Source organism: Podarcis cretensis, assembly GCF_951804945.1.
Source record: "Podarcis cretensis genome assembly, chromosome: 8".
Taxonomy (NCBI): Eukaryota; Metazoa; Chordata; class Lepidosauria; order Squamata; family Lacertidae; genus Podarcis; species Podarcis cretensis.
In genome coordinates this window covers 12,930,803-12,955,036 of record NC_137177.1, presented here as the reverse complement: position 1 = coordinate 12,955,036, position 24,234 = coordinate 12,930,803, and the positions used below count along the sequence as shown (strand labels likewise).

The window sequence follows — 24,234 nt, the reverse complement described above, 5'->3', positions numbered from 1 at the left end:
GCACTGGGAAATATCTTTCATCAGAAGATTTTTGGTTGAGTGGTTCTTTTTGTGTTTTGCTTTTATTATACTTTTACCAATATAATTTGAATTCACGCAAACAACTCTCCTAAGTTTACCAGATATAGTCAGTTCATTGTCTGTTCATGATGATAATGGCAGCAATGAGCTGCTTCGTCCTCCTCACATACCAATGGCAACTCCCTCAGTCGGTGGCGCATGTCCCCTTGCAGGAGAGCCAAGACAAGTCCTCCTTCTCAACTCTTTCACTGGGACTCCAGTACCACCTCTCTGGATCACCCTTCACTGACTGAAGGCAGGCTCTCTGGGTTGCCTGGAAGAAGTAAGTGGGTGCATGTTGACAGAAGAGAAAGTGGGCAAAGGAATATATAGTCTTATATAGTCTTACACTCGTGGTGCCCGCCCTGTGGAACACCCTCCCATCAGATGTCAAGGAAATAAACAACTACCGTGGTACATCTAGTTATGAACTTAATTCGTTCTGGAGGTCTGTTCTTAACCTGAAACTGTTCTTAACCTGAGATACCACGTTGGCTAATGGGGCTTCCCGCCGCTGCCGCACTGCCACCGCACGATTTCTGTTCTCATCCTGAAGCAAAGTTCTTAACCCAAGGTACTATTTCTGGGTTAGCGGAGTCTGTAACCTGAAGCATCTGTAACCTGAAGCGTCTGTAACCCGAGGTACCACTGTATCTGAAGGCAGCCCTGTTTAGGGAAGTTTTTAATGTTTGAAGATTTTATTCTGTTTTTAATATTCTGATGGAAGCCCCCCAGAGTGCTTGGGGAAACCCAGCCAGATGGGTGGGGTATATATAAATTATTATATTATTGACCCCAAGCAGAGGTATGATGTACCATCTGACCCCCCTCTCCTGGCCCTGTGGAGAGGCATGCAGTGGCTGCATTTGGACCCCAGGCCAGAGGTTTCACTAAAGGGCTCCATAGTCTTCCAATTTTCTCTCTCTCTTTTTTTTTTTAATAAAGATTTTTATTAATTTCCAATTTTTTAACATAAACAAAAACAACATAAAAACAAACACAAAAACTCATATTTTCTTAACCTTATTTCCATAACCCTCTTTTCCCGGACTTCCCCATACCTTTCCCTTTTTGCATCCTTAATTTTGAACCATTATTCAGCAACCCTTCTTAACCAATTAAATATAAATTCATTCTCTTTTTCAATTCCACCCTAAAATTAAACACAATTTTCCACTGCAATTCTACGTCTTCTTTTCCCTTAGCATTTTAGCACTCCTCAATTTTATAATAATTCTTAAGATACATCTTAAATTTCTTCCAATCTTCTTCCACAGTCTCTTTCTCTTGGTCGCGGATTCTGCCAGTCATTTCTGCCAGTCCCATAAAGTCAATCACTTTCGCCTGCCATTCCTCCAGCGTGGGTAGCTCTTGTGTCTTCCAATACTTTGCTAGAAGAATCCCAATTTTCTCTCTCTTTTGCCTTTCCTTACTCAGCCAAATGAACAGCTTGGTGATTTTTTTTTTTTTTTTTGGGGGGGGGGAATTGTGAAACCGTGCTTCTTTAGCAAGTACATTATGAATCCAGTCGTCTTCAGCAGGTACACTGGGTGAGCACCATTTCGAAGCAATCAAGATTTTGGCTAATGTTAGATTTCCCATGAGCTTCAACTGGCCAGAGCTTACATCAGCCTGCTGAACCAGGCCCTGTTCTCACAATGGCCAAGCAGGTGCCTGTGAAAAGTCTAAAAGCAGGGATGCTAGTCAGAAAGGCTAAGTTTTTCTCACATTGTTGGAGGCAGTATGCTTCTATCAACTGCTGGGAATCACAGGTGTGGAAAGCCTGCTTTTGCACTCAGGTCCTAATAGTAGGCTTGGTCTGAATTGATGGCTGAATCAGGGGTGTAGGGAGCTACAATAATTGTTCCATCTCAGTGCTTGAGGTGGAACTTAAAGGACTGCACACTCCTTAAGGTATTTTGGGCTCACGTGGTTCAGGAATTTTTGGAAATACAAGGAAGTACAGTCAAACCTCAGAAGTCAAATGTAATCGGTTCCGGATGGTTGTTCGACTTCTGGAACGTTTGATTTCTGAGGTGGGGCTTCCAATTGCCTCTTACAATCTGAGGAACATTCAAAAACCTTCCACTTACTTCCGGGTTTTCAACATTTGGAAGCCAAAACGTTCAACAGTGGAGCAGCTCAAGAACCAAGGTTTGACTGTACTTTGAATGTGGCCTGGCAACAAACTGTCTCCGCAGCGTAGTGACATTTTCCCAGTAGCCTGCTGCTATGAGGAGTGTAGCTCTTGTGTTCTGCATTAGCTGCAGCCACCATACCTAATACAAGAGCAGCCCCACTGCATGTTGCCATAATCAAGTCTTGAAGTTACCACTACATGAACCACTGTGTCCAGGCTGCCAAGCAACTGACCTATCTCCAAGCCCCAGAAATCACTCATTCACAAGGCCTCCAGTTTTTCATGATTCAAGCTCAGTTTGTTGGCTGCCATGCACCAGGGCATCCAAGCAGCAATCCAGTGTTTGCAGAATGGAGATTCTAGGGTTGGGTATCTTCAACATATGGATGAGACTTCACTCGAAAACTCCAAAAGACTGTTCCCAACAGCTTGATGTTGAATATCCACTGCAAACCCTCCAGCATTCCTCAGAAGAAAATAGGGACATTTCTCACTCCCCACTGACACTCAACACCCCCCCCCATTTTTGTCCCCCCCAACCCATAGCAGTTTCTATCAGAAGATAGACCCACCAATTCACCAACAGGATACACATATACATCCTCCACTGTACTGAGAAAGCCCCTTAATCCCGATTTCATTTTATTTATTCTTTCGTAGATTTACAAAAAGAAAAGCATGCCCCAATAAAGAAATTTTTTTAAGTGGCAACATTAAACATGGACACATAACCTGCAAGACCTCTTTAGGGTCACATGAATTTCAGTGAGTCTTGTATAATGGAGTGCAGCTAGGGCCCCATTTGCATTATGCATTTAAAGCAGTATCACGCCACTTTGAAGAGTCATGGCTTCCCACAAAAGACGCTAGGATACTTAGTTTATTAAGGGTGCTGAAAGTTATTAGGAGACCCACGTTGCCCTCACAGAGTGTCAGGGATGGGAAGGAGACCAAGGAGGACGGGTGTATTGGCGGGGAGGTGGGCAGAGGAGGATGATTTGGGGAAAGGGGCTAGTGATTTATGGGGTTCTTGTCTGGAACCCTGTGCCTATTTATTCCATTTTTTCCAAGGAACACCTTAAAAGGTTTTTGTTTATACAAGCCCATTCAGATATGGATACACTCTATTCTCTTTTGCTGTTCAGTCTAATGAGTTTTAAATATTTTAATGGTTTTAAGGGATTTTATTGAGAATATTAATATTTTTTATATTAGTTTTTATTTGGTATTACAAAGTAATGTTTACATTCAAAATAAATTAATTAAATAAATAAAAATACACAAGATTCTCCTGAATCTTTTTACTTGCCTCTACCCCCCATGGGTTCCATACTTGTCCTTTTCTACTGCATATTTTAAGTCCAATTATTTGATTATCAATTATATATTAAGTCCTTGTTACCTTACAAGTGTTATTTAAGCCCTACTAAAGAGTTCAATTGTTTACAGTGGTCTCCCAAATATAATATAAATTTTCCCCATTCTTTGTTAAAATGTTGATCTTCTTGGTTTCTGATTTTCCCAGTCATCGCCAATCCACTCTGGTAGGGACCTTATCATCTTTCCATCCCCGGGCTAAAAGCATCCTAATGTTAATATTTCTTGTAAACCCCAGCAGTTTTTACTGCAATCAAAAGGCATATAAATTTTGTTTAATAAAAATAATCTTTTAAAATGCACATTAATTTTGTGGGGGCCAGAATGGAGACCCACAGGCCCAGGGGCCAAAGGCACCCCTCCTGGAATCTCTCTCTCTATGGTCCTTGGGATGCTCCTTAGCCACCTCCTCTCCCTAGGCCACACCCCTCACAATGTCCACTTCAGTCTCAGTCTCAGTCAGTTTTATTGCACATAGCCAAAGGCTGCCACAATGTACACAGAATTATTTGACAATTAAAAGAAAATATACTGAATTGATAAAAAAAGACTTACAACATTTATATTATTAAAACATTACGTACTCTAAACAGAGCTATAAAAGTACCCCCATGTACAAATAAGAACATTAGACAGTAAAATTCATAAGCTAAAATCACTTTAAACTCTACCTGAATGCTTTGGTCTGGCTGGATTGTGGCCCCTAAACTCTTGGTTGCTTGGAGGGAGGACAGAGAGTGGGGTGTGAATGTATCTAGAAAATAGCCTACCATGTAAAGGTGAATTTTACATGTTTCCATTGGCATCCGACCCTCCCAGAAGGTCACCCAGACTGGAAAACAGCTCTTGGGCCGAAATAGGTTGCCCACCCTTCTGTTTGAGGGAGAGGTTTTGGATTCCAAAAGCATGTTGTTGTTGTTTTCCATCAGGGGAAAGCACCCTGATGGGCGCTGTCTGAGGCTGTGCAACAGCTAATATGTGTGGCTGAGGGAAGGCAAACCACCACCACCCAGAAGAACCCACCATTTATGGAAATTGGCGGCCTAGTGGTTGAAGCAGGGGTGGTCTCAGCCTGAGGACTCCCAGGCTTTCTTTCCAGAAGTCTAGAAGCTCCTCCTCAAAGACAGGCTGTATTTGACTTTCAGGTGCAAATGAGGTCATTGAATCATGTCCAAAATAAATATATATGGCAAATAATGTGTGTTGTATTGTTTTTCAAAATGCAACATTTGTTGGGGGAAATAATAGTGCTTGGGGATGGGAGCTAGATTTCAGGGGTGAAATCCCTGGCCAGATTTCCAGGTCCAGTTTTAATCAATCATATTGAGATGCTTTCTTTATAGGGGTGGTACATCTCGTTTTGCTACTTGAGTGTCAGCTGCGTCCCATTGCTGACAGAGGGGGAGAGCATGGAGTTACAGGAGGAGGTAATAATAATAATAATAAATAATAAATTATATTTATACCCTGCCCTCCCCAGCCGAAGCTGGGCTCAGGGCGGCTAACAGCAATCAAAATAATCCAACATTCTAAAAACCTTTCAATTATAAAAAATAATTAAAATCAAATTGATGGCAACCATTAAGCAAAATTCTGTGCAGATTGCCAGAGGAGGGGGTCAGGCTGCGCCCTGACCAAAGGCCTGGTGGAACAGCTCTGTCTTACAGGACCTGCGGAAAGATGTCAGGTCCCGCAGGGCCCTAGTCTCTTGTGACAGAGCGTTCCACCAGATTGGAGCCGCAGCCGAGAAAGCCCTGGCTCTAGTTGAGGCCAGCCTAACCTCTCTGTGGCCTGGGATCTTCAGGATGTTTTTATTTGCAGACCGTAAGTTCTTCTGTGGGACATACCAGGAGAGGCGGTCCCGTAGGTACGAGGGTCCTAGGCCATATAGGGCTTTAAAGGTTAAAACCAGCACCTTAAACCTGATCCTGTACTCCACGGGGAGCCAGTGCAGCTGGTATAGTACCGGATGAATGTGATCTCGCAGTGAAGACCCCATAAGGAGTCTCGCCGCAGCATTCTGCACCCGCTGGAGTTTCTGGGTCAGTCTCAAGGGCAGCCCCACGTAGAGCGAGTTACAATAATCCAGTCTGGAGGTGACCGTCACGTGGATCACAGTGGCTAGATCAGGGCGAGAGAGATAAGGAGCCAACTGCTTAGCTTGGCGGAGATGAAAAAATGCCGTCTTTGTTATAGCTGTAATCTGCGCCTCCATAGAAAGGGAGGTATCGAAGATTACACCCAAACTCTTAACAGACGATGCACCCCCGCAAGAGATGGGAGTTGCCCCCTCAATCCCATATCGCCCCGTCCCAGCCAGAGGACCTCTGTCTTCGAAGGATTTAACTTCAACTGGGTCCCACATAACCATCCAGCCACAGCTTCCAGACATCTGGTCAGTGTGTCTTGGGCCGAGGAATGGAATGCGGAACGAGGGAGGAGCAGCCTAGTTGCAGTAGAAGCCTGAGCTCCGAAGAACATGGAGAAGGAAGGGGCAAGTTCAAAGGGGAAGACACAGACTGACAGTTTAAGCTCGGACTCAGAGGGAGGGCCACCGGAAATAGCCCATCCCATGACGCACAGGCAAGCAAGAATTAATGAGAGGCATGAACAGGAAAGGAAACGAAAGTGGGGCTTTATATGGAGGAAGAGGAAGGGGTGGAACTCAGACTTGGCAACAGCTAATTTGGAAGCAGATGCTGAGCGACTGAGCTCCAGAGTGATTTGTGTGTTTTGAGCAATAAACCTGAGTTAACTGTTGTCTCACTTCTGTCACCATTACATTGAGGTGAAATGGGGAGTGCTACAGCTGCTGTGCTGTGCTGTGTAACCCCCACCAAAGCATCCCTTTCCTAGGTTGTGTGGCAACAGCACAAAGTGGCATGGCGGCAGCAGGTTTTGGCTAAATCTCATGAGATTTTAGCGAAAGCTCACCGGAAGATGGCGAAAGCACCATTTCTCTGCCACCCATGGGATACTAACTCATTGTGAGAAAGACATCTATAAACTGGATTGTGTGCAGTAAAGGGGACTGCACAACCTTCAACAATTAAAGAGAAGAAACATTTAGAACAGGTGCAGAACCTGTGGCCTTCCAGATGTAGGAATGCTGGAGAAATTCCATTCCATTTGCATTTTAAATTCATACTTCCTCAAGTTTTGTGGTGCAGTTCTCCAACTAAACAATGTGAAAAATAATGAAAAATAAGGTCCATATAATGGCAGGGATAGCACCTTCCGTTTCGCTGCTTGAGACAAAACAGGAAGTGCCGCCCAGCCCTGTACATCCTGATGCATAATCTGAATGTCGGAGTCAATAAGTGCTTCAGGCAGGACACCTGCATTCTCCTTGCTTTCTCTTTGAAACACGGTTGGTGATCCTGATTGTAACCATCTACAATGTACATTAGGAAAATGAATATTGCACTGGAACTACAATGTTTGTGTATGGGCAACCAAGGAGGAGATCTGAAACCTCAATGCTATTTATGCTCAGGGATATATAGTGATATATGATTCTATAATTCTAAAAGTACACAGGTACTTAGAATCATATTATTCATCATTGCAGAAGTCATATGCTGGAAGTATAAACCTCCTTCTGAAGTGAAACTCTAATTTGCTGTGGGACAATTTCAAACTTAGGTTTTCTAGAAGCATCTTTTAGTTTAAATAATCCAGAATTCTTGGAGAAAGAATGGATTCTCCTGGTATTTCCCCTTATAATCACACAGATAATTTCTTCTAAAAGCAAAAAATAACATTTACTAACTCAGAATACTTGTTGAAGAGTAACAGATATAGCAGCTTCGTCGGGGGGGGCGGGCTTAAAATGGTGATCCAGTTACAAAGACATACTTTGGTCAAGATGATGATGGAGTCTAAGCTTTGGAGCTCAGACAAGCAGATGGTTCTACATTGCTGGATGGATGATGATGAGAGAGCAAAGATGGAGAGGAAGTGCCTATGTCCTCCACCTGACAGGACACAGTGGGAGTGTCTCTCAGAGTTCTTTCTTGGAAACTTACAGGGAAAAACTCGGAGGGCTTCAGTTCCTGTCATGTGCCTCTCTACAAACACGCATTGTTGGTTTGGCTGCATGGTAAATATCTCACACTTCACAGGCATATGGCAGTCCTCTAAGTAGGTGGAGCACACTGCCCACAAGAGAGGCAAGAAAAGTCCAGCTTCTCATTCACCTCTTGCCTTGCCCATTCATGCTATCTTTCACCAGGACTTCAGCACCACCTCTCTGGATTCATGGGGAGAGGTAGACAGGGGCATGTTGGAAGAAGAGGAAGCAGATGAAGGAAGAGGCTTCATGGCATTTTATGTAGTCTTACAAAAATATAAATGCTAGTCTTCACACAATATAGGCAAACATTTCCTGATGTCCCCCTTGTGATCCCAAACAGAAGAACGATGTACAGTGGTGCCTCGCAAGACAAAAAGAATCCGTTCCGCGAGTCTCTTCGTCTAGCGTTTTTTTTGTCTTGCGAAGCAAGCCCATTAGCGGATTAGCGGATTAGCGCTATTAGCGGCTTAGCGGCTTTTAGCGGCTTAGTGGCTTAGCAGATAAGCGGATAAGAGGCTTAGTGGCTTGGAAAAAGGGGGGGAAAGGGAAAAAAAAATGGAAAAACTCGCAAGACATTTTTGTCTTGCGAAGCAAGCCCATAAGGAAATTCGTCTTGCGAAGCACCTCCAAAATGGAAAACCCTTTTGTCTAGCGGGTTTTTCGTCTTGCGAGGCATTCGTCTTGCGGGGCACCACTGTACGACCTTCCCCCGCCCATAGGCCCTGTGGAGGGGCACGCAGTGGCTGCATTTGGCCCCCAGGTCAGCGGTTCCCCACTCCTGGTATAGATTACTAAAGGCCTCCAGAGTTTCCCAATTTTCATTCTCCTTTGGCTTCCCTTACTCAGCCAAATGAACAGCTTGGTGATTTTAGAAAGAAATTGTGAAACCGTGTTTCTTCAGCAGGTACATTGTGAATCCCCTCGTCTTCAGCAGGTACATTGGGTGAGCACCACTTTGAGGCAATCAAAATTTGGGCTAATGTTAGCTTTCCCTCAAGCTTCAATTGGCACAGCTTCCATCAGCCTGCTGAACCAGTCCAGCTGTTCCAGAACCCTGTTGTCGCAATGGCCAGCAAGATGCCTGTGCAAAGCCTCAAAGCAGAACTGGACAGCAACACCAGTTGGTCCCATCCTGTCCCCCCGCTTGTGATTCCCACCAACTGGCATTCACAGGAATACTGTCTCCAACACTTGAGGAAGAACATGGCCAACTTGGTTAGTAGCCATTGTTAGCCTTATCCTCCATTATTTTCTTCTAATCCTCAATCAAACACATCTACGTTGCTGCCCAACTTTACTTCCTCAGAGCAAATTGCAGAGTTTAACCATATGCTATTTCAAACACTACAGTGGACCCTCGGGTTACGTTACCTTTGGGTAACATATTTTTTGGGTTGAAGACGTAGCAAACCAGGAAGTGGGTTTGCCACTCAAGCACACGCAGAAGCGCTCTGCGCACCTCACACATGCCGCAGAAGTGCTCCATGGCGCTGCACACATGTGGAGAACAGGTGCCTCAGGTTACGAAGATTTCGGGATACGGCCAAGCACCCGGAACAGATCCCATTCAGAACCAGAGGTACCATTGTACTTTCTTCCATCTTTCTCAAAGCTTCCAACATTCACTGTCATTGGCTGCCCACAAATTCTAGTACTGTGAGAAAGGAATAAAAGCTTTTCTCTCTCCTGTTGCACTAAAGGCTTCCTGTGAATTGAAAACTGACTAAACCTCAGGTGTGTAGGGAGCTACAAGAATTGCCCCAGTCAAAGGATCTCAGTGCTTGAGGTGTAGCATAAGGATTTGTGCACTCCTCAAGGCACTTTTGGCTCACATTGCTCAGGAATCAGTGGAAATAAACATAAGCACCTTGAATGTGACCTGGCAGCAAATTGGCAACCAGTGTCACTATCTCAGCAACAGAGTGACACGTAGGCAGTAGTCTGCTGCTATGAGCACTCTGGCTGTTGTGTTCTGCAATAACTGCAGCTTCTGAACCTGATACAAAGACTGCATGCTGCCATAATCAAGTCTTGAAGTTACCAGTGCATGAACCACTGTGTCCAGGCTGCCAAGCAATTGACCTATCTCTAAGACCAAGGCCTCCAGTTTTTCACGGTTCAAGCTCAGTTTGTTGGCTGTCAGCAGCTGCCTTCAAGCAGATAAAGCGATAAACAACTACCTGACATTCAGAAGACATCTTAAGGCAGCCCTGTTCAGGGACGTTTTTAACATGTAATATTTTACTGTATTTTTGGTTTCTATGGAAGCCGCCCAGAGTGGCTGGGGAGGCCCAGCCAGATGGGCGGGGTATAAATAATAAATTATTATTATTATTATTATTATTATTATTATTATTATTATTATTATTATGTCATGCACCATGACATCCAATCACCAATCCAGAGTTTCACTCCAAAACTCTAACTGACTCTTCCTAACAGCTTCATATTGATGTTCAATAGCCACTGCATACCCTCCAACATTCCTCAGATGAAAACATGGACATTTCTCACTCCCCACAACTGACACTCCCCCCATTTTTGTCCCCCACCCCATACCCCCACACAGCATTTTCAATCAGAAGAATGGCAAGTTCCACAACCACATCACGAACAGGACACAGCATGTACATCCTCCACTGACCTGAGAATACCCTATGGTCCCTGTTTTATTTTATTTCATGTTTGGTACATTTACGAAAGAAAAGCATGCACCAATAAATAAATTTTAGAAAGTGGCAACATTAGACACAAACATAAAAGATTTTGGGGGTAGAAGGGAAACCTAGACTCTTTGCACTCCCCCCTCCATGCCGCCCAAGGAGGCCTTGCCCTCTGCTTGACCCTCAGATGCAATGCATTATGTGGAGAAGAGCCTCAGTTTTAGCAGCCTCTCCTGCTTTACCTTTGCCATCTCTGCATATTCTAAGGCTTTCACCATCCATTCTTCCTTTCAGGGTATTCTCACAACTTTCCACCTCTGAGCATAAAGACCCCTTGCCACTGTAGCTGCATACATAAACAGAGTTTGGAATTTTGCTGACCAATAACACCTGCCAGAAGGGTTCTGGACTCTTGGAAACGTCAGTTTGAATCCCCCCCCCCCATTATATATCATGCCTCCAAAGACCTTAGCCTTCCTACAGGTCTACAACATGTGACAGAATGGCCCCGTGCAATTCTTACATTTCCAACATTTTTTTGGTACATTCTTATATATTTGATCTAAGCTTTTCAGAGTGAAATAACATCGGTACTCAGGTCCACGTCAGTTACTTTAGGTGGGAAACTCTGGGTTGTTGTTGCTACAATGTTGACAGCCGGCTACCTATAAAAGCAGGCCGGCTGAGCTGTTTGCTGATCAGTTCTGTCCAGCTTGCAAGTAAAGAGCTGCTCTGGAGAAATCGCTGTGTCGTCTGCAATGTTTGCCCACAACGTAACACTGGCGTCGAGGATGGGATAGATCATCAGAGCACAGCCAGATGCAGCCACCTCTGAGCAGAGCTGAATCACTGAGCTGAATCACTGAGTGAAATCACTGAACAGAACCAATTCAGAGCTGACTGTTCTGGCTAGTGCACGGTGTTCCATCCATCGCCCTTCACGCCGACATCGGAATCATGGCTTCACTTGTGCCTCTACCGCCGTTTGCACCAGCCTCTGAATCATGGAACTCCTACCTCGCTCGGTTCGACTGCTACCTCCAAGCCAATGAGCTGACAGAAGTATCAAAGGAGCGGAAGCGGGGCCTATTTCTCAGCCTCTGTGGGCCTGAGGTGTTCGAGACGGCCCGAGCATTGGTTGCGCCTGAAGCAGTCCAGGACCTCCAAGTGGTAGGCAGCCAGGAAAACAGTCCATCGCAGCATGCGTGGCGAGAGGACTGGTGGAGTTGGACGATCACCGGCGAGGAGGCCCAGGAGTGGCTTGTGGTCAGTGATGAGGTCAAAAGTCCTGCCATAGAGGTATTCATGGAACCTCTTCACTCCAGCCACAAGTGCCAGTGCCTCCTTGTTGAGCTGGCTGTAATTCCGTTCTGTCGGAGATAGTGTCCTGGAAAAGTAGGCGAGCGGTGCTTCTCTTCCGTCAGGAAAACGGTGACTAAGGACAGCTGCCTACCTGGGTGGCCTCCGCGTCTCCCCAGGATCGCACCATCAGCCGGGTGCTCAACTGGGTGTGGAGGGGGTGGCCACAAGGGCTTTTTGCATCGGAGTTCCAGCCCTTCACAACCAGACAACATGAATTCTCGGCTCATCGCGGCTGTCTGCTGTGGGGAGACCATGTCATGATTCCCCAGGGACTCCGTCAGCGCGTCCTGGAGGCCCTGCACGTTGGCCACCCAGGAATTGTCAAAATGAAGGCGTTGGCTCAGTGTTACGTCTGGTGGCCTAATATGGACGATGCCATCACTGCCTGGGTGTCCGCCTGTCAAGCGTGCCAAGAGTCGAGGCCTGCACCACCGGCAAGTAAGGGACACACCTGGGAGACGCCAAAGACACCCTGGTCTAGGGTGCACATCGATCTGGCTGGCCCCTTTCACGGCCGGTCCTTTATGGTAGTGGTGGACGCCTATTCCAAATGGCTGGAGGTGGCCCTGATGCCCTCCACCACTACCGAGGCCGTCATCCGGGTGCTGCGAGGCCTGTTTGCAACGCATGGGTGTCCTGATGTCCTTGTCTCTGACAACGGACCGCAGTTCACGTCAGGCACGTTTGAGCGGTATCTTTTGGGACTGGGCATCCGCCGTGCCCTAACGGCACCCTTTCATCCATCCAGCAACGGGCAAGCGGAGAGAATGGTGCGCTTGGCAAAAGAGACACTGGCGTGCCTGGACCGGGGAGACTGGCACGAGCGGGTCGCCGAATACTTGTTCGTGCAACACATCACCCCTCATGCGGCCACAGGGCGGAGTCCTGCTGAACTGCTTATGGGCCGCCGCCTCAGGTCACTGCTCAACCGGCTGCACCCGGACTTTGCCGTGGCCGAACCCCCAGGCTGTGCCAACGCACCACGGTCATTTGTCCCAGGAAACCAGGTCTTTGCCCGGAACTATGTGGGGGACATTCCTTGGGTGCCAGCGACAGTAGTGGGAGTCACTGGACCTCACTCGTACCAGGTGGCACTTGAAGACGGACGCTTGTGGCGCCGGCACATAGACCAGCTTAGGCGCAGGGTTGGGGACTTGGACACTACCGTGGTGCCCCCAACTGCGCTTGTGGCTCCAGAAGAAATACTTACAGATGGCGAGGCTCCACCTACACCTCCCTCGCAAACTGCCAGCGTGGAGCCGAACCAAGCTGCTTCAGAGGGTCTGCCAGACTTACGACAGACTCAGACCACTCCACTTGCGGAGGCTCCACCCACAGCAGCGGATCCAGGGGATTTGGTTTCAATGCCACCTAGGGTCGCACCACAGCCTCAGCAAGAACTGTGTGGCCCTCCGGACTTGGCTACCAGTCCCCGGCGGTCTGGCAGAGTTTCCAAGCACCCAACTTATTTAAAGGACTATGTTGTTGGACATGTATCACTGTTGGTCTAAGTATGGGAAATGTAACCGATATGCTTTTGTGCCTAATTGAACCATTACGCGTAGTGCTGTATATAAGGAAACCATTACGATTGTAACTAACGCCTTATCTCGGTGGGGAGGGGTGTTATGTAGTGAAGTTTTACCCTGGGCCAGCAGGGGGATACTGTAGATAGTTTTCACTCAGGTTTGTAGATAGTTTTCACTCAGGTCCACGTCAGTTACTTTAGGCGGGAAACTCTGGGTTGTTGTTGCTACAATGTTGACAGCCGGCTGCCTATAAAAGCAGGCCGGCTGAGCTGTTTGCTGTTCAGTTCTGTCCAGCTTGCAAGTAAAGAGCTGCTCTGGAGAAATTGCTGTGTCGTCTGCTATGTTCGCCCACAACTTAACAGGTACATCATCTTATAATAATTCCCTCTTATAATATGAAGAAGAAGATGGTGAAGGAAGAAGACATGAGCCCAATGTCACTCTCCCCACCCCCTCCATTGTGATTACCAACATCTCAGAGTCCCATTCTTCTTATAAGAAACAATGTGAAGAATCTAAGCTGACAGTAAATTATATAGCAGCATTATATATTACACAAATATATACATAATACAGTGGTACCTCAGGTTAAGAACTTACTTCAGGGTATTCTCACAACTTTCCAGCTGTGAGCATAAAGATCCCTTGATTTGGAATTTTGCTGATCAATATCCCCAGCCAGAAGGGTTCTGGACTCTTGGAAGTCAGTCTGATTTTTGATTTTTTAAAAATCATTATATAACATGTCCAAAAAGACCTTACCCTCCTTGCAGGTCCACCCTATGTGACAGAATGACCCCTTGCAATATTTACATTTCCAACACTTTTTGGGTAAATTCTTATACATTTGAGCTAACCTCTTTGTGTTGAATGGTTTATTTAAATATTAAAGTTCATTATTTATTTACAAGATGTGTATCTCTTTAAAGGCCAGAGTAAATATCATGACCTAGTTTTACAGCTGTGAAACAGTATAGCAGATGCTGTTAAGTTGCGTTAATTAAGCTGTGTCAGCAATTGGATTTAGTATACAGTGGTACCTCTGGTTAACAACTTAATTCATTCCGGAGGTCCGTTCTTAACCTTGAAACTGTTCTTAACCTGAGGTACCACTTTAGCTAATGGGGCCTCCCACTTCCACCGAGCCGCTGCCACCTGATTTCTGTTCTCATCCTGAAGCAAAGTTCTTAACCCAAGGTACTATTTCTGAGTTAGCAGAGTCTGTAACCTGAAGCATCTGTAACCCAAGGCACCACTGTACTAACATTGTACCAAGAAAACTCTCCCAGGACATCTGTGGTGCTGCCACTCTCCATTTCTCATTGTCCAAATGCCAAATCCACATCATTCTCGATGTCTTTGAGTTTCATCAGCATCACAAGAGAAATCAAAGCAAAGGACGTGGAGCTGTGCTTGTGTATATCCAACCCCAGTAAAAGATAGTCCCTTAAATCTGCAATCTCCTCTGGACACAGACCTGCAGCCCCCCAACTGCTCTTAACTCTGTTGTTCTTTAGTCATATCCGACTCTTCATGACCCCCTGGAACTACTAAAATTGGATTTAATTTCTGCCAAGAGAATTATAACTCACAAATTAGAGGAGATGGATTTACAATTTAATATTGCGACAGGTGGTGGCACCTGTTCGCCAATAAACCTTGGCTTAACACCACCAACAAAGCTTCCATCTTATTTAACTACCTTATCTGTGGTGATGCACAGGTATGCCTTTATAAAGGCTAGATTCAATGTTTTCCCATCAAATGTGTTGGGTAACAGACTCTCCAACGGACAGATCTCACTCCTCTGTGACTGTAAAAGTGGATCTATAGAATCGTTATATCATATAATCTTCTGTTGTCCTATACATTCGGCTTCACGGTCCAAGTTTCTGGCCCCATATTTATCGAGAATAGCTGACAGACCTCAGGAAGCCCAAATAATATACTTATTAAACGACGAAGACTCAAGTAGATCCCTTGCAGTCGCTAGATACCTGATTAATGTCTTATTTCATAAGAGGAGAAATGGATCACTGTATGACTCTGACAGCTTAGCCAAACTTAAGAACCATCAATAAGTGCCAGAACTAAGACGCATATCCCCCAAAATCTGAGGGATTTGAATTGCGGTTGACATAGAGGGAGCTTATTGTGTATAGTTTACTTAATTGAAGTAAAATTGGTTTTATAGGGGTGTTTTAACTTGGAACTGTTTAAATTGTATTGTTTATGGATAAATTTTGATGTATTGTTTTTAGATATGGGCCAATGGCCGTAATAAACCAATCAATCAATCAATCAATAATGACCCCCTGGACCAGAGCACCCCAGGCACTCCTGTCACCCACTGCCTCCCACAGTTTGGTCAAATTCATGTTAATGGCTTTGAGAACACTGTCCAACAATCTCGTCTTCTGTCGTCCCCTTCTCCTTCTGCCCTCTATCTTTCCCAGTATCAGAGCCTTTTCCAAGGAGTCTTCTCTTCTTATGAGGTGGCCAAAGTATCGGAGCCTCAGCTTCAGGATCTGTCCTTCCAGTGACCACTCAGGGCTGATTTCTTCAGAATGGATAGGTTTGATCTTTGTGTAGTCCATGGGACTCACTTAACTCTAACCAACTTATTTTAAAGAGCAAGTGCACCAATTCTTTACCCCAAACAAGTGCATTTAATGGGATGGAGGGGATCCGGGTCACTGTGCATTTTATTACTGTACCACAAAGGAAACTGTGGAGAGACATTTGTCCCCCTTTCAAAAAAGTTCATACTGTCATGGAAACCGCCTTGGCTTCCAGAAGCCTAATCCAATTTCAGTGCTGTAACCTGATGGGACCCGTTTCCCCACATCCAGGGTTGAGAAATTGAGGCTGGCAAAGATTAAGAGGGACGTGTCCTTGGAGTTATTGGAAGGGGGAAGCGATTTAATTGCTTTTCAACACTGTGCTTTACATTATGGTATAGCATAATTAGAATTCTAGCAATTTATGACACTGTCCTGAATCCATTGTTCCTGGTGCTGGCAAAGTACTCTTTGCAATCCTCTATAAATTCATCCAACTAAGCCTCTTCATGCATCAGTTCCTTGTTTGGCCCAGTGCTGTTCTCGAACTCCTTCCTGCCTTTTCAGCTCTCTAGAATGATGAAGACACTCCTGATCTCCTTCCTCCTCTTGGCCCTGCTTCCTCCAGGTGAGCAGAACCACAGCCGCTGTGCTGTTCGTCATGATTCCAGGAAGGAATAAAGTGGGGGGGGGGGGCGGTCAGCCATTAAAGCAGGATGAGGAAGGAACCAGATCTTGTGGTTCCTTTGAAAGGGGGAGAAATAAAGCACAAGGCCAGATTACAAAGGATCCTCTAATATATATTGTTTTTGTTGCCAATATTCAATTTTTATTTAACCAAATGCATACAGAGAGCTGTGGCATCCCCAAGTATATTGGGGAAACAAGAAAGGGACTAGTTCACTCTTTGATGAACCAGAATCCTGGCTCATATTTAAAGCAAAGAGTAAGTTTCTTGCATTTATAGAAATTTATGATAGGAGACAATGTATAGGCACAATTCTTCCCATATTTTGGAGGGGAATTACCCACCCCCCATGCAAACCTTATGTTTCCGTGTATTACACACCACCCGAATCTCTGAGTGGAGTCAGATGCCGGGGTACCAGATGTGCTTACCAGAGTCTGTCATGTTTGCTGGTGCTGATGGGAGTTGTAGTACAACAACTTAAGGAGGGTTAAAGGTTTCCCCACACCTTCTCTACTGGTCCTCTCTTTCAGCCTGCAGGAGCCATCTTGGACAATCATTCTCTGGTCTATGCAAGGCCCACCCCTATTCACAGAGTTTAAGAACTACAGAGGGAATATATATAGAAAGCATTATGTAGCTGAACAGTGGTCCATCTAGTCTAACCTCTTGTTCTTGCCATGGGTCCTATGGGAAGCCCGTAAGAAAGATCTGAGTGAACAGCTCCCTTTCTGCGGGTTCCAGTAACTAGTATTCAGACAAATAGTGCCTCCAATGTTGCAGAAAAAATATATTGATTCAATATATATTGAAAAAATATATTGAGGATGGTAACCATGTATTTATCTAGTCCGCTTTTGAAGCTATCCAAGTCGATGGCCTTTGCTACCTCTTGTAAGATGAAGTTTGGAGCAGAAAGTGTTGTGTTCATGTACCTTGACGCAGACCTATTCCTCCTACACAGACCAATTCCTCCTACACAGTTACTAAAGTTTTCCAAACCCATTTCCCCCCTGTCTGCAGTGGCATCTCTGATATGTGAGTCTTGTTTCGGTCAAGGAAAAGATTGCAGAAATGCCACCACTGAGGAGTGTGACGATTCCAGTGACCAGTCCTGCTTGTCTGCCACTGGAGAAGGCAAACTGTGTAAGTGAGAAGAACTTTCATCCTCTTTGATCACCAAAACATAAACCCCCTGACTCACTTTCTAAGGCCATATCTTAGCCACAAGCCACGGAACATGACTTTTCATAAAGTGGTGTTCTAGGTTCTGCATTGCCTGTAGGAGCAGGGAAGAAATTCAAGTCAGTTCATATTTAAAGGTACATTTACTCAATTGGCAGAGCAAAACAAAGCCATTCTTCAGAATCTGCCCTTCTCTCATTTTTGCAATTCAGTTGTCCAGCCATGTAATCAATAGACAAATGCACACACTAGGGTAAAGTTTGCATACAATAACGTACAGCAGCTTTTGTAGTTGGAGTCAGTCTGTCAGGTTCCCATCTCCCAGGCCAAGTGAAAAATGACCTGCAAGGGAGAGAGCTAGTTTGCCAGGATTCACAGCCATTATAGTCAACAAACATCCTGCCCCCCCCCCTCAAGGGGGAAATCATGACTACCTGACTACTTAAATCAGTATGACCCTGCAGATAGGGCCTAAGAGTAAAAATTACATTCACACTAAATGTTGATGGGGGGTGGGGGGAGTTGGCAACTGATATGAAAATGTGGAGATATGAACTTAAAATAAGAAACCAAGAGAAACTGACACTGACATAATAATAATAATTTATTATTTGTACACCGCCCGTCTGCCTGGGTTTCCCCAGCCACTCTGGGCGGCTTCCATAGAAACCAAAAATACACTAAAATATCACACGTTAAAAACTTCCCTGAACCGGGCTGACCTATTAAGGTAAAGGTAAAGGTACCCCTGCCCGTACGGGCCAGTCTTGACAGACTCTGGGGTTGTGCGCCCATCTCACTTAAGAGGCCAGGGGCCAGCGCTGTCCGAAGACACTTCCGGGTCACATGGCCAGCGTGACATCGCTGCTCTGGCTAGAGCCAGAGCCGCACACGGAAACGCCGTTTACCTTCCCGCTGGTAAGCGGTCCCTATTTATCTACTTGCACCCGGAGGTGCTTTCGAACTGCTAGGTTGGCAGGCGCTGGGACCGAGCAGCGGGAGCGCACCCCGCCGCAGGGATTCGAACCGCCGACCTTTCGATCGGCAAGCCCTAGGCGCTGAGGCTTTAACCCACAGCGCCACCTGCGTCCAGGGCTGACCTATTGCCCCTTCCTAATTGCCTGTGGTACATGCTCCCTTTATGAGCTCCAGCATCGACTCTCATTGGTCCAGTTACAGGGTGGATTTGATTTCAATCATGATTTAAATTATTAGTCAGTAAGACTTCATTTAATTTATTTATTTTTACGGAAAGACTCATTCTTGCTGGTATAATCTTAATATTTACAACGAGATGAAGGTTTCCTTTTTCGAATAATAAATTTTCAGAGTAGTTTTTACAGTTATATCAAAAATTACTGATTTGGTTATACTATTAGAAATACATTGACAGATAATTATGAAATTTTCGTGAGGTTTAATAAATTAACTGTTTATATTTGGACAATATTTCTGCTGTACTTTATTGGAAGTGAAAAATAATCATTTAATTAATAACAATTTAAACAATTTATTTAACTAAAACAATAACATTATAGCATATGTATCCATGTTTGTTAACTATTGTGGTTACATGTTTTTTTAAGAAATACATTGGAGGGAGTTATAGCGCACATGAAAAACTTAAAACAAATCCTTATTTCCTGATGAGGATAGCCTTTGAACTATAATGTAACTTAAATAGAAAACTATCTTTAGAAAGATTTTTCCACCAAAAGCATTTTTTTTAAAAAAATACAATTTAAATTTTAAAAGTCCAATTTAAATTTTAAAAATTCTGATTTAAATTTTAAAATCTGATTATTTTGATTTTTTTAAAAAATAATAATTGATTTTAATCCACCCTGTCCAGTTACCTGGGCAGCCACAAAACTTATTTCATTGATGAATTCCTTCCCATGAAACCTCCTGAACTGGTCCCATTCGATAAGGAGAAGGGTGGTAGAAACCTCTGGACAGCCAAAGGTTCTCCATTCCTGACTCACATTCAACAAATAAATAAATAAAACTGGAGAAATCTCTTTCTGCTCCAAGCAGGGCCAGCTCAACACAATTGGATACCTGAGGCAAACCATGAAATGTTCCCCACCCCGCAGACCCGGAAGAAAGGGTGACTGAAGATTCGGCCTGGGCGATTTATTGATATATTGCCCCAGGACCGGTATGAGGGGCAGACCGTGATGACAGCTTCACTCATAAGTGAATCGGTGGGGGAAACCTTGCCTATCCCGAGTCCCTCTGCCTCCAGCACCCAGCACACTGAGGAAAAACTAAACAAGCTGCAGCCTGGAGCTGGAGGCAGAGGGACTCAGGAGGGGTGGCAGTTTCATGAAAGATATATCGCTAAGTGAAATCACCATCGTGGTCTGTCTCTCATACCGGAAGTGGGACAAAGAAGCTGCATAACGAGGCTTATAAAGATTATTCCTCCCTTCCTCCCTCCTTAAACTGCTTGGGTTAAGAGCACACTGCTGCCCTCGCCTCAGCCAAGCAATTTTGCGGAAACCCCAAATGAGCCAGTAGTGGGGCAGGGGCTCAGTTAAAGTGTTCCTCCTCCCCAGCTACAAGAGCATGGGTGGAGTGCAGGCTCTGGCCAGAGACAGCCTTGGCTGCCACCTGCCTGCTTTTTTAGCACAGGAGGAAAGACGGAAGCCACTCTGCCAGTTGAAGGCAGCCAGGCACTGCAGGCAGCCCTGCAAGGCACAGGTAGGGTGGCTTTGCAGCCTGCGCTTTGCGAATGACCACCCCACAAGGAAAGAGGTAGTGTGCCTCCAAGGGCACAAGCGAGGCAGAGGGAGCCTCAGAAAGGAGCTCCGAGGTGGTATTTGATGCGGGTGGCGCTGTTATTTAAACCACAGAGCCTAGGACTTGCTGATCAAAATGTCAGTGGTTCAAATCCCCACGACGAGGTGAGCTCCCGTTGCTCGGTCCCTGCTCCTGCCAACCTAGCAGTTCGAAAGCACGTCAAAGTACAAGTAGATAAATAGGTCAAGGTAAATAGGTCTGGCGTCAACGTAAATTGCATTTCTGTGCACTGCTCTGGTTCGCCAGAAGTGGCTTAGTCCTGCTGGAACATGACCCGGAAGCTGTACGCCGGCACCCTCGGCCAATAAAGCGAGATGAGCGTCGCAACTCCAGAGTCTGTCACGACTGGACCTAATCGTCAGGGGTCCTTTTACCTTTTAAACTTGCAATGGGCGAAATCTGAAACCAGCGAGATGAACTGTTTGAAAAGGACTGGAGTAGATTTGTACAAAATAAGAATAGACATTGCAAACATTTTAAAACATTTGCAGGATTGATTTAGAATATTTTGTTAGGTTATGATTTGATACCTGTTTATAAATATTAGAAGTAAGTCTTTTAAGTATGGAGATAAAGTAAATAGGGTGATTTTGAAATGCAAAATAAAAGTGAATGCATAAGTCAGGGAGGGGGACGGGAGGAAGTCAATGCTCAATTTGAGCAAACATATATGTGATGTAGAAATTTTATTTGGTAGTTATAAACGAAAAAAGAAATTTTAATAAACATTATATTAAAAAAGAAAAAGGAAGGAGCTCCAAGGTCCCTATCACGAACAACAGGGACACGGGGTGGCTCAGCTGGGGGAGAGGAACTGACGAGGAGGTGGCAGATCTTGCCTCCAAGGATCACACCACAGCTTCAAAGGCAGCAGCATCAGGCAATGCTTTTCTTGGTGGTCAGATCCCCTGCCCCTCTGGATCCTGCCACATAAGGTGATCATCAACCCTTGCCTCATGGGTGGACCAGCCCTATCTCCAGGTCTAGTTGTTTCCTATTCCAATTCTTTCTTTTATAGCACTTTTGGGGTCAAGAGTGGTTCTCAAGTCCTGCATCGATACAGAGTTGTGTGAGGAAAACTATGCCAGTGTCTCCATAAGCTCAGCACTGTACCTCCACAGCAAGTCAACCTGCTGCAAGACAGATATGTGCAACAGCGAACGTCCTGAATGTAAGTATCATCATCAGGAAAGCTGGTCCCGTAAAACTCAAGTAATGAGAGATGTCAAAGAAAGACAAACAAGTTTTTGGCAGTGTCCTGATGTCAGGGACTGGCTAGACAAGGAGGAGTGGTGGCAGCCAGTCGCTCCAGGAGGTGCCTGAGGGTGACACTAGGAAAGACTATTTATTTGAGCTTTATTTGGGGGGTTGAAAGTCATTCATTATTACCGTTAGAGACTTCTGACAGGAGCTTCACAAGATCATTTTTGATAGCGTGCAAACCCACTCACCATGACAAGGTGATGATCCAGCGAGTGAGAAGGCAGTATGATACCTGTGGATTGGCCAGGCCTTCTACAAACATCCGCAACATGGGCTCCTGTCTTCGCCAACAGAACAGTGCTTTCTAAGAGGATATTTGTATTATTAAACAACATAGCATAGTAAAAGAAAGACTGCAGATAGAACAAAACCAAAATCCATATATCAATAACAAGATTACTTGAACAGCATGCAGCATTCATGAGCAAATATTACAAGGAAGCTTACCAGTTCTACCTCAGTCCTAGAAACATTCCTCACATGATGTTACTCACAGTCCCTCTCCTGCAGCAGCTTCTGATATTTACAACCCTACTCTTTCCTTCAAAGAGCTTAAGGTGTCGTGTCTGGCTCTCCTGCTCACCATTTTAGCCTCAAACACCCGTGTAAAATAAGTCAGGCTAAGGGGCAGTGTCTGGCCCCAGGTCAAACAGCAAGTGACGTGGCTCAAGTACAGATTTGACCTCTGGTCTCCTCCCACCCTTGTTCCTGATGTAGATGTTCACATTCCCTTGTTCCTGATGTAGATCTTCACTCACCCCTCCTTCCTTGGTGGGAGGAGGCACCATTTTGTGGTTCACCTTAGCATTCCCAACACCCTAGTGTAAGCTTTTATTGTAAATGCTATAACAACACTAGGACAAAGAATTCTGGGAGTGGTAGTTTCTTAAGGGTGCTGAGGGTTAATTGGAAAACCCCTATTCCCCTCACAGAGCTATGGATTAGCAAACAAACCCCACACAATAGCTCTTATTAGCTGGCATTTTTTCTTAGGTGAAATCATGATTTTACCAAAACTAAGCACATGTTTTCCCAGAAGTGATTTTTAAGGATAAAACTACTAAGAGCTTTCTTTCTCTTTCCCACTCTAAGGAAGATGGCCATTTTGTAGAATTTTATCATCATTTGTGTGCATCCATGGCTACCATTTTGTCTCTCAGAATGCCCCCCAGTGATGCTCAGTGCTAAGCCCAATTGCTTAAAGTGATATCCATGTGCTTGAAATGTTTGCTGTGAATGTGGCCCCAGTCAGAAATCTCTTGCACCATGCCTTAATGTAGCCCTAGATGAATGGAGCAAGGCTGAAGCACTCCACTTGCAGAAGTGCTGGAAGGTAGTAGGCATCCATCTTGGAAGGAGTACAATTCCCACCCCTCACATACAGCAAGTTGTGGTTTGCATCTGCAAAAGAAATACATTGACTAATTGCAATGTTGGTGTTGTGATTGTTTTCCAGTGCCTGATACTGAGACAAGGGAGCCCAATGGGCTGAAGTGCCCGAGTTGCATCAACATCTTTTCAGATGAGTGTGATAGCAATAAGTTGGTCAGCTGCAGAAATGATGAGGATCAATGCTTCTACCTTGCGGCTAACATGAACTTCGGTGAGTCTTGTATGATGGAGTGCAGCTAGTGCCCCATCTGTACTACACATTTAAAGCATAGATTTTGTTAAATAAAAATACATCTTTAAATTTGCATTTTAAATTGGGGGGAGGGGTAGGATGGAGACCCACGTGGCCAGGGGCCAAAGGCAGCCCTCTAGGACTCTCTCTCTCTGGCCTTTGGGATCCTCCTTAGCCACACTTCCATTCCCTAGGCCATGCCCCTCAGAAGCCCCACTTCATACCCTACCTGTATGCTTTCGCCTGGCTGGATTGTTGCCCCTGAATCTTGGTTACCTGGAGGGAGAACAGAGAGGGGGGTTTGAATGTATCTAGAAAATAGCCTGCAGTGTAAAGGTGAATTTTACATATGTTTCCATTGGCATGTGGACCTCCCAGAAGGTTACCCAGACTGGAAAAAGGCTCTTGGTCTGAGAAAAGTTGCCCACCCTTCTGTTTGAGAGAGTGGGATTTGGATTCCAAAAATGTGTGTGTGTTTTTTTCCCAACAGGGGGAAGCAGCATCCTGGGCGCTGTCCAAGGCTGTGCAACAGCTAGTTTGTGTGACTACCTTGATGGGTTGCAAGAGACTGATATTGAATCATTGGGATTTGAGATCATTCAAACAGAGTGCACTGAAGCAATGGGCGATGATGCCACAGAAGACACCATCGTTTCGCCTAGGGGTTGAAGAAGGGGTGGTCTCAGCCTGAGGACTCCCAGGTTTTCTTTCTAGAAGTCTAGAAGCTCCTCCTCAAAGAAAGGTTGTATTTGACTTTCATGTGCAAATGAGGTCATTGAATCATGCCCAAAATAAATATATATGGCAAATCATGTATGTTGTATCATTTTACCAAAAGGAACATTTGTTGGGGAAAATAATAGTGCTTGGAGATGGCAGATAGCTTTGGCAGCGGGCAGGGA

General features: G+C 45.1%; 1 protein-coding gene across 1 annotated transcript; it reads left to right on the top strand.

Moving 5' to 3' along the window:
- Positions 1–16,328: 16,328 nt before the first annotated feature.
- Positions 16,329–24,001, top strand: LOC307223400 (phospholipase A2 inhibitor NAI-like; the record flags this gene model as incomplete). The annotated part of the gene is made up of 5 exons (XM_079989370.1): positions 16,329–16,395; positions 17,479–17,601; positions 21,464–21,616; positions 23,165–23,311; positions 23,823–24,001. The coding sequence occupies exons 1-5, from the start codon at positions 16,344–16,346 to the stop codon at positions 23,999–24,001; spliced, it is 654 nt and encodes a 217-aa protein (XP_079845496.1). The 5' UTR covers positions 16,329–16,343.
- Positions 24,002–24,234: the final 233 nt, after the last annotated feature.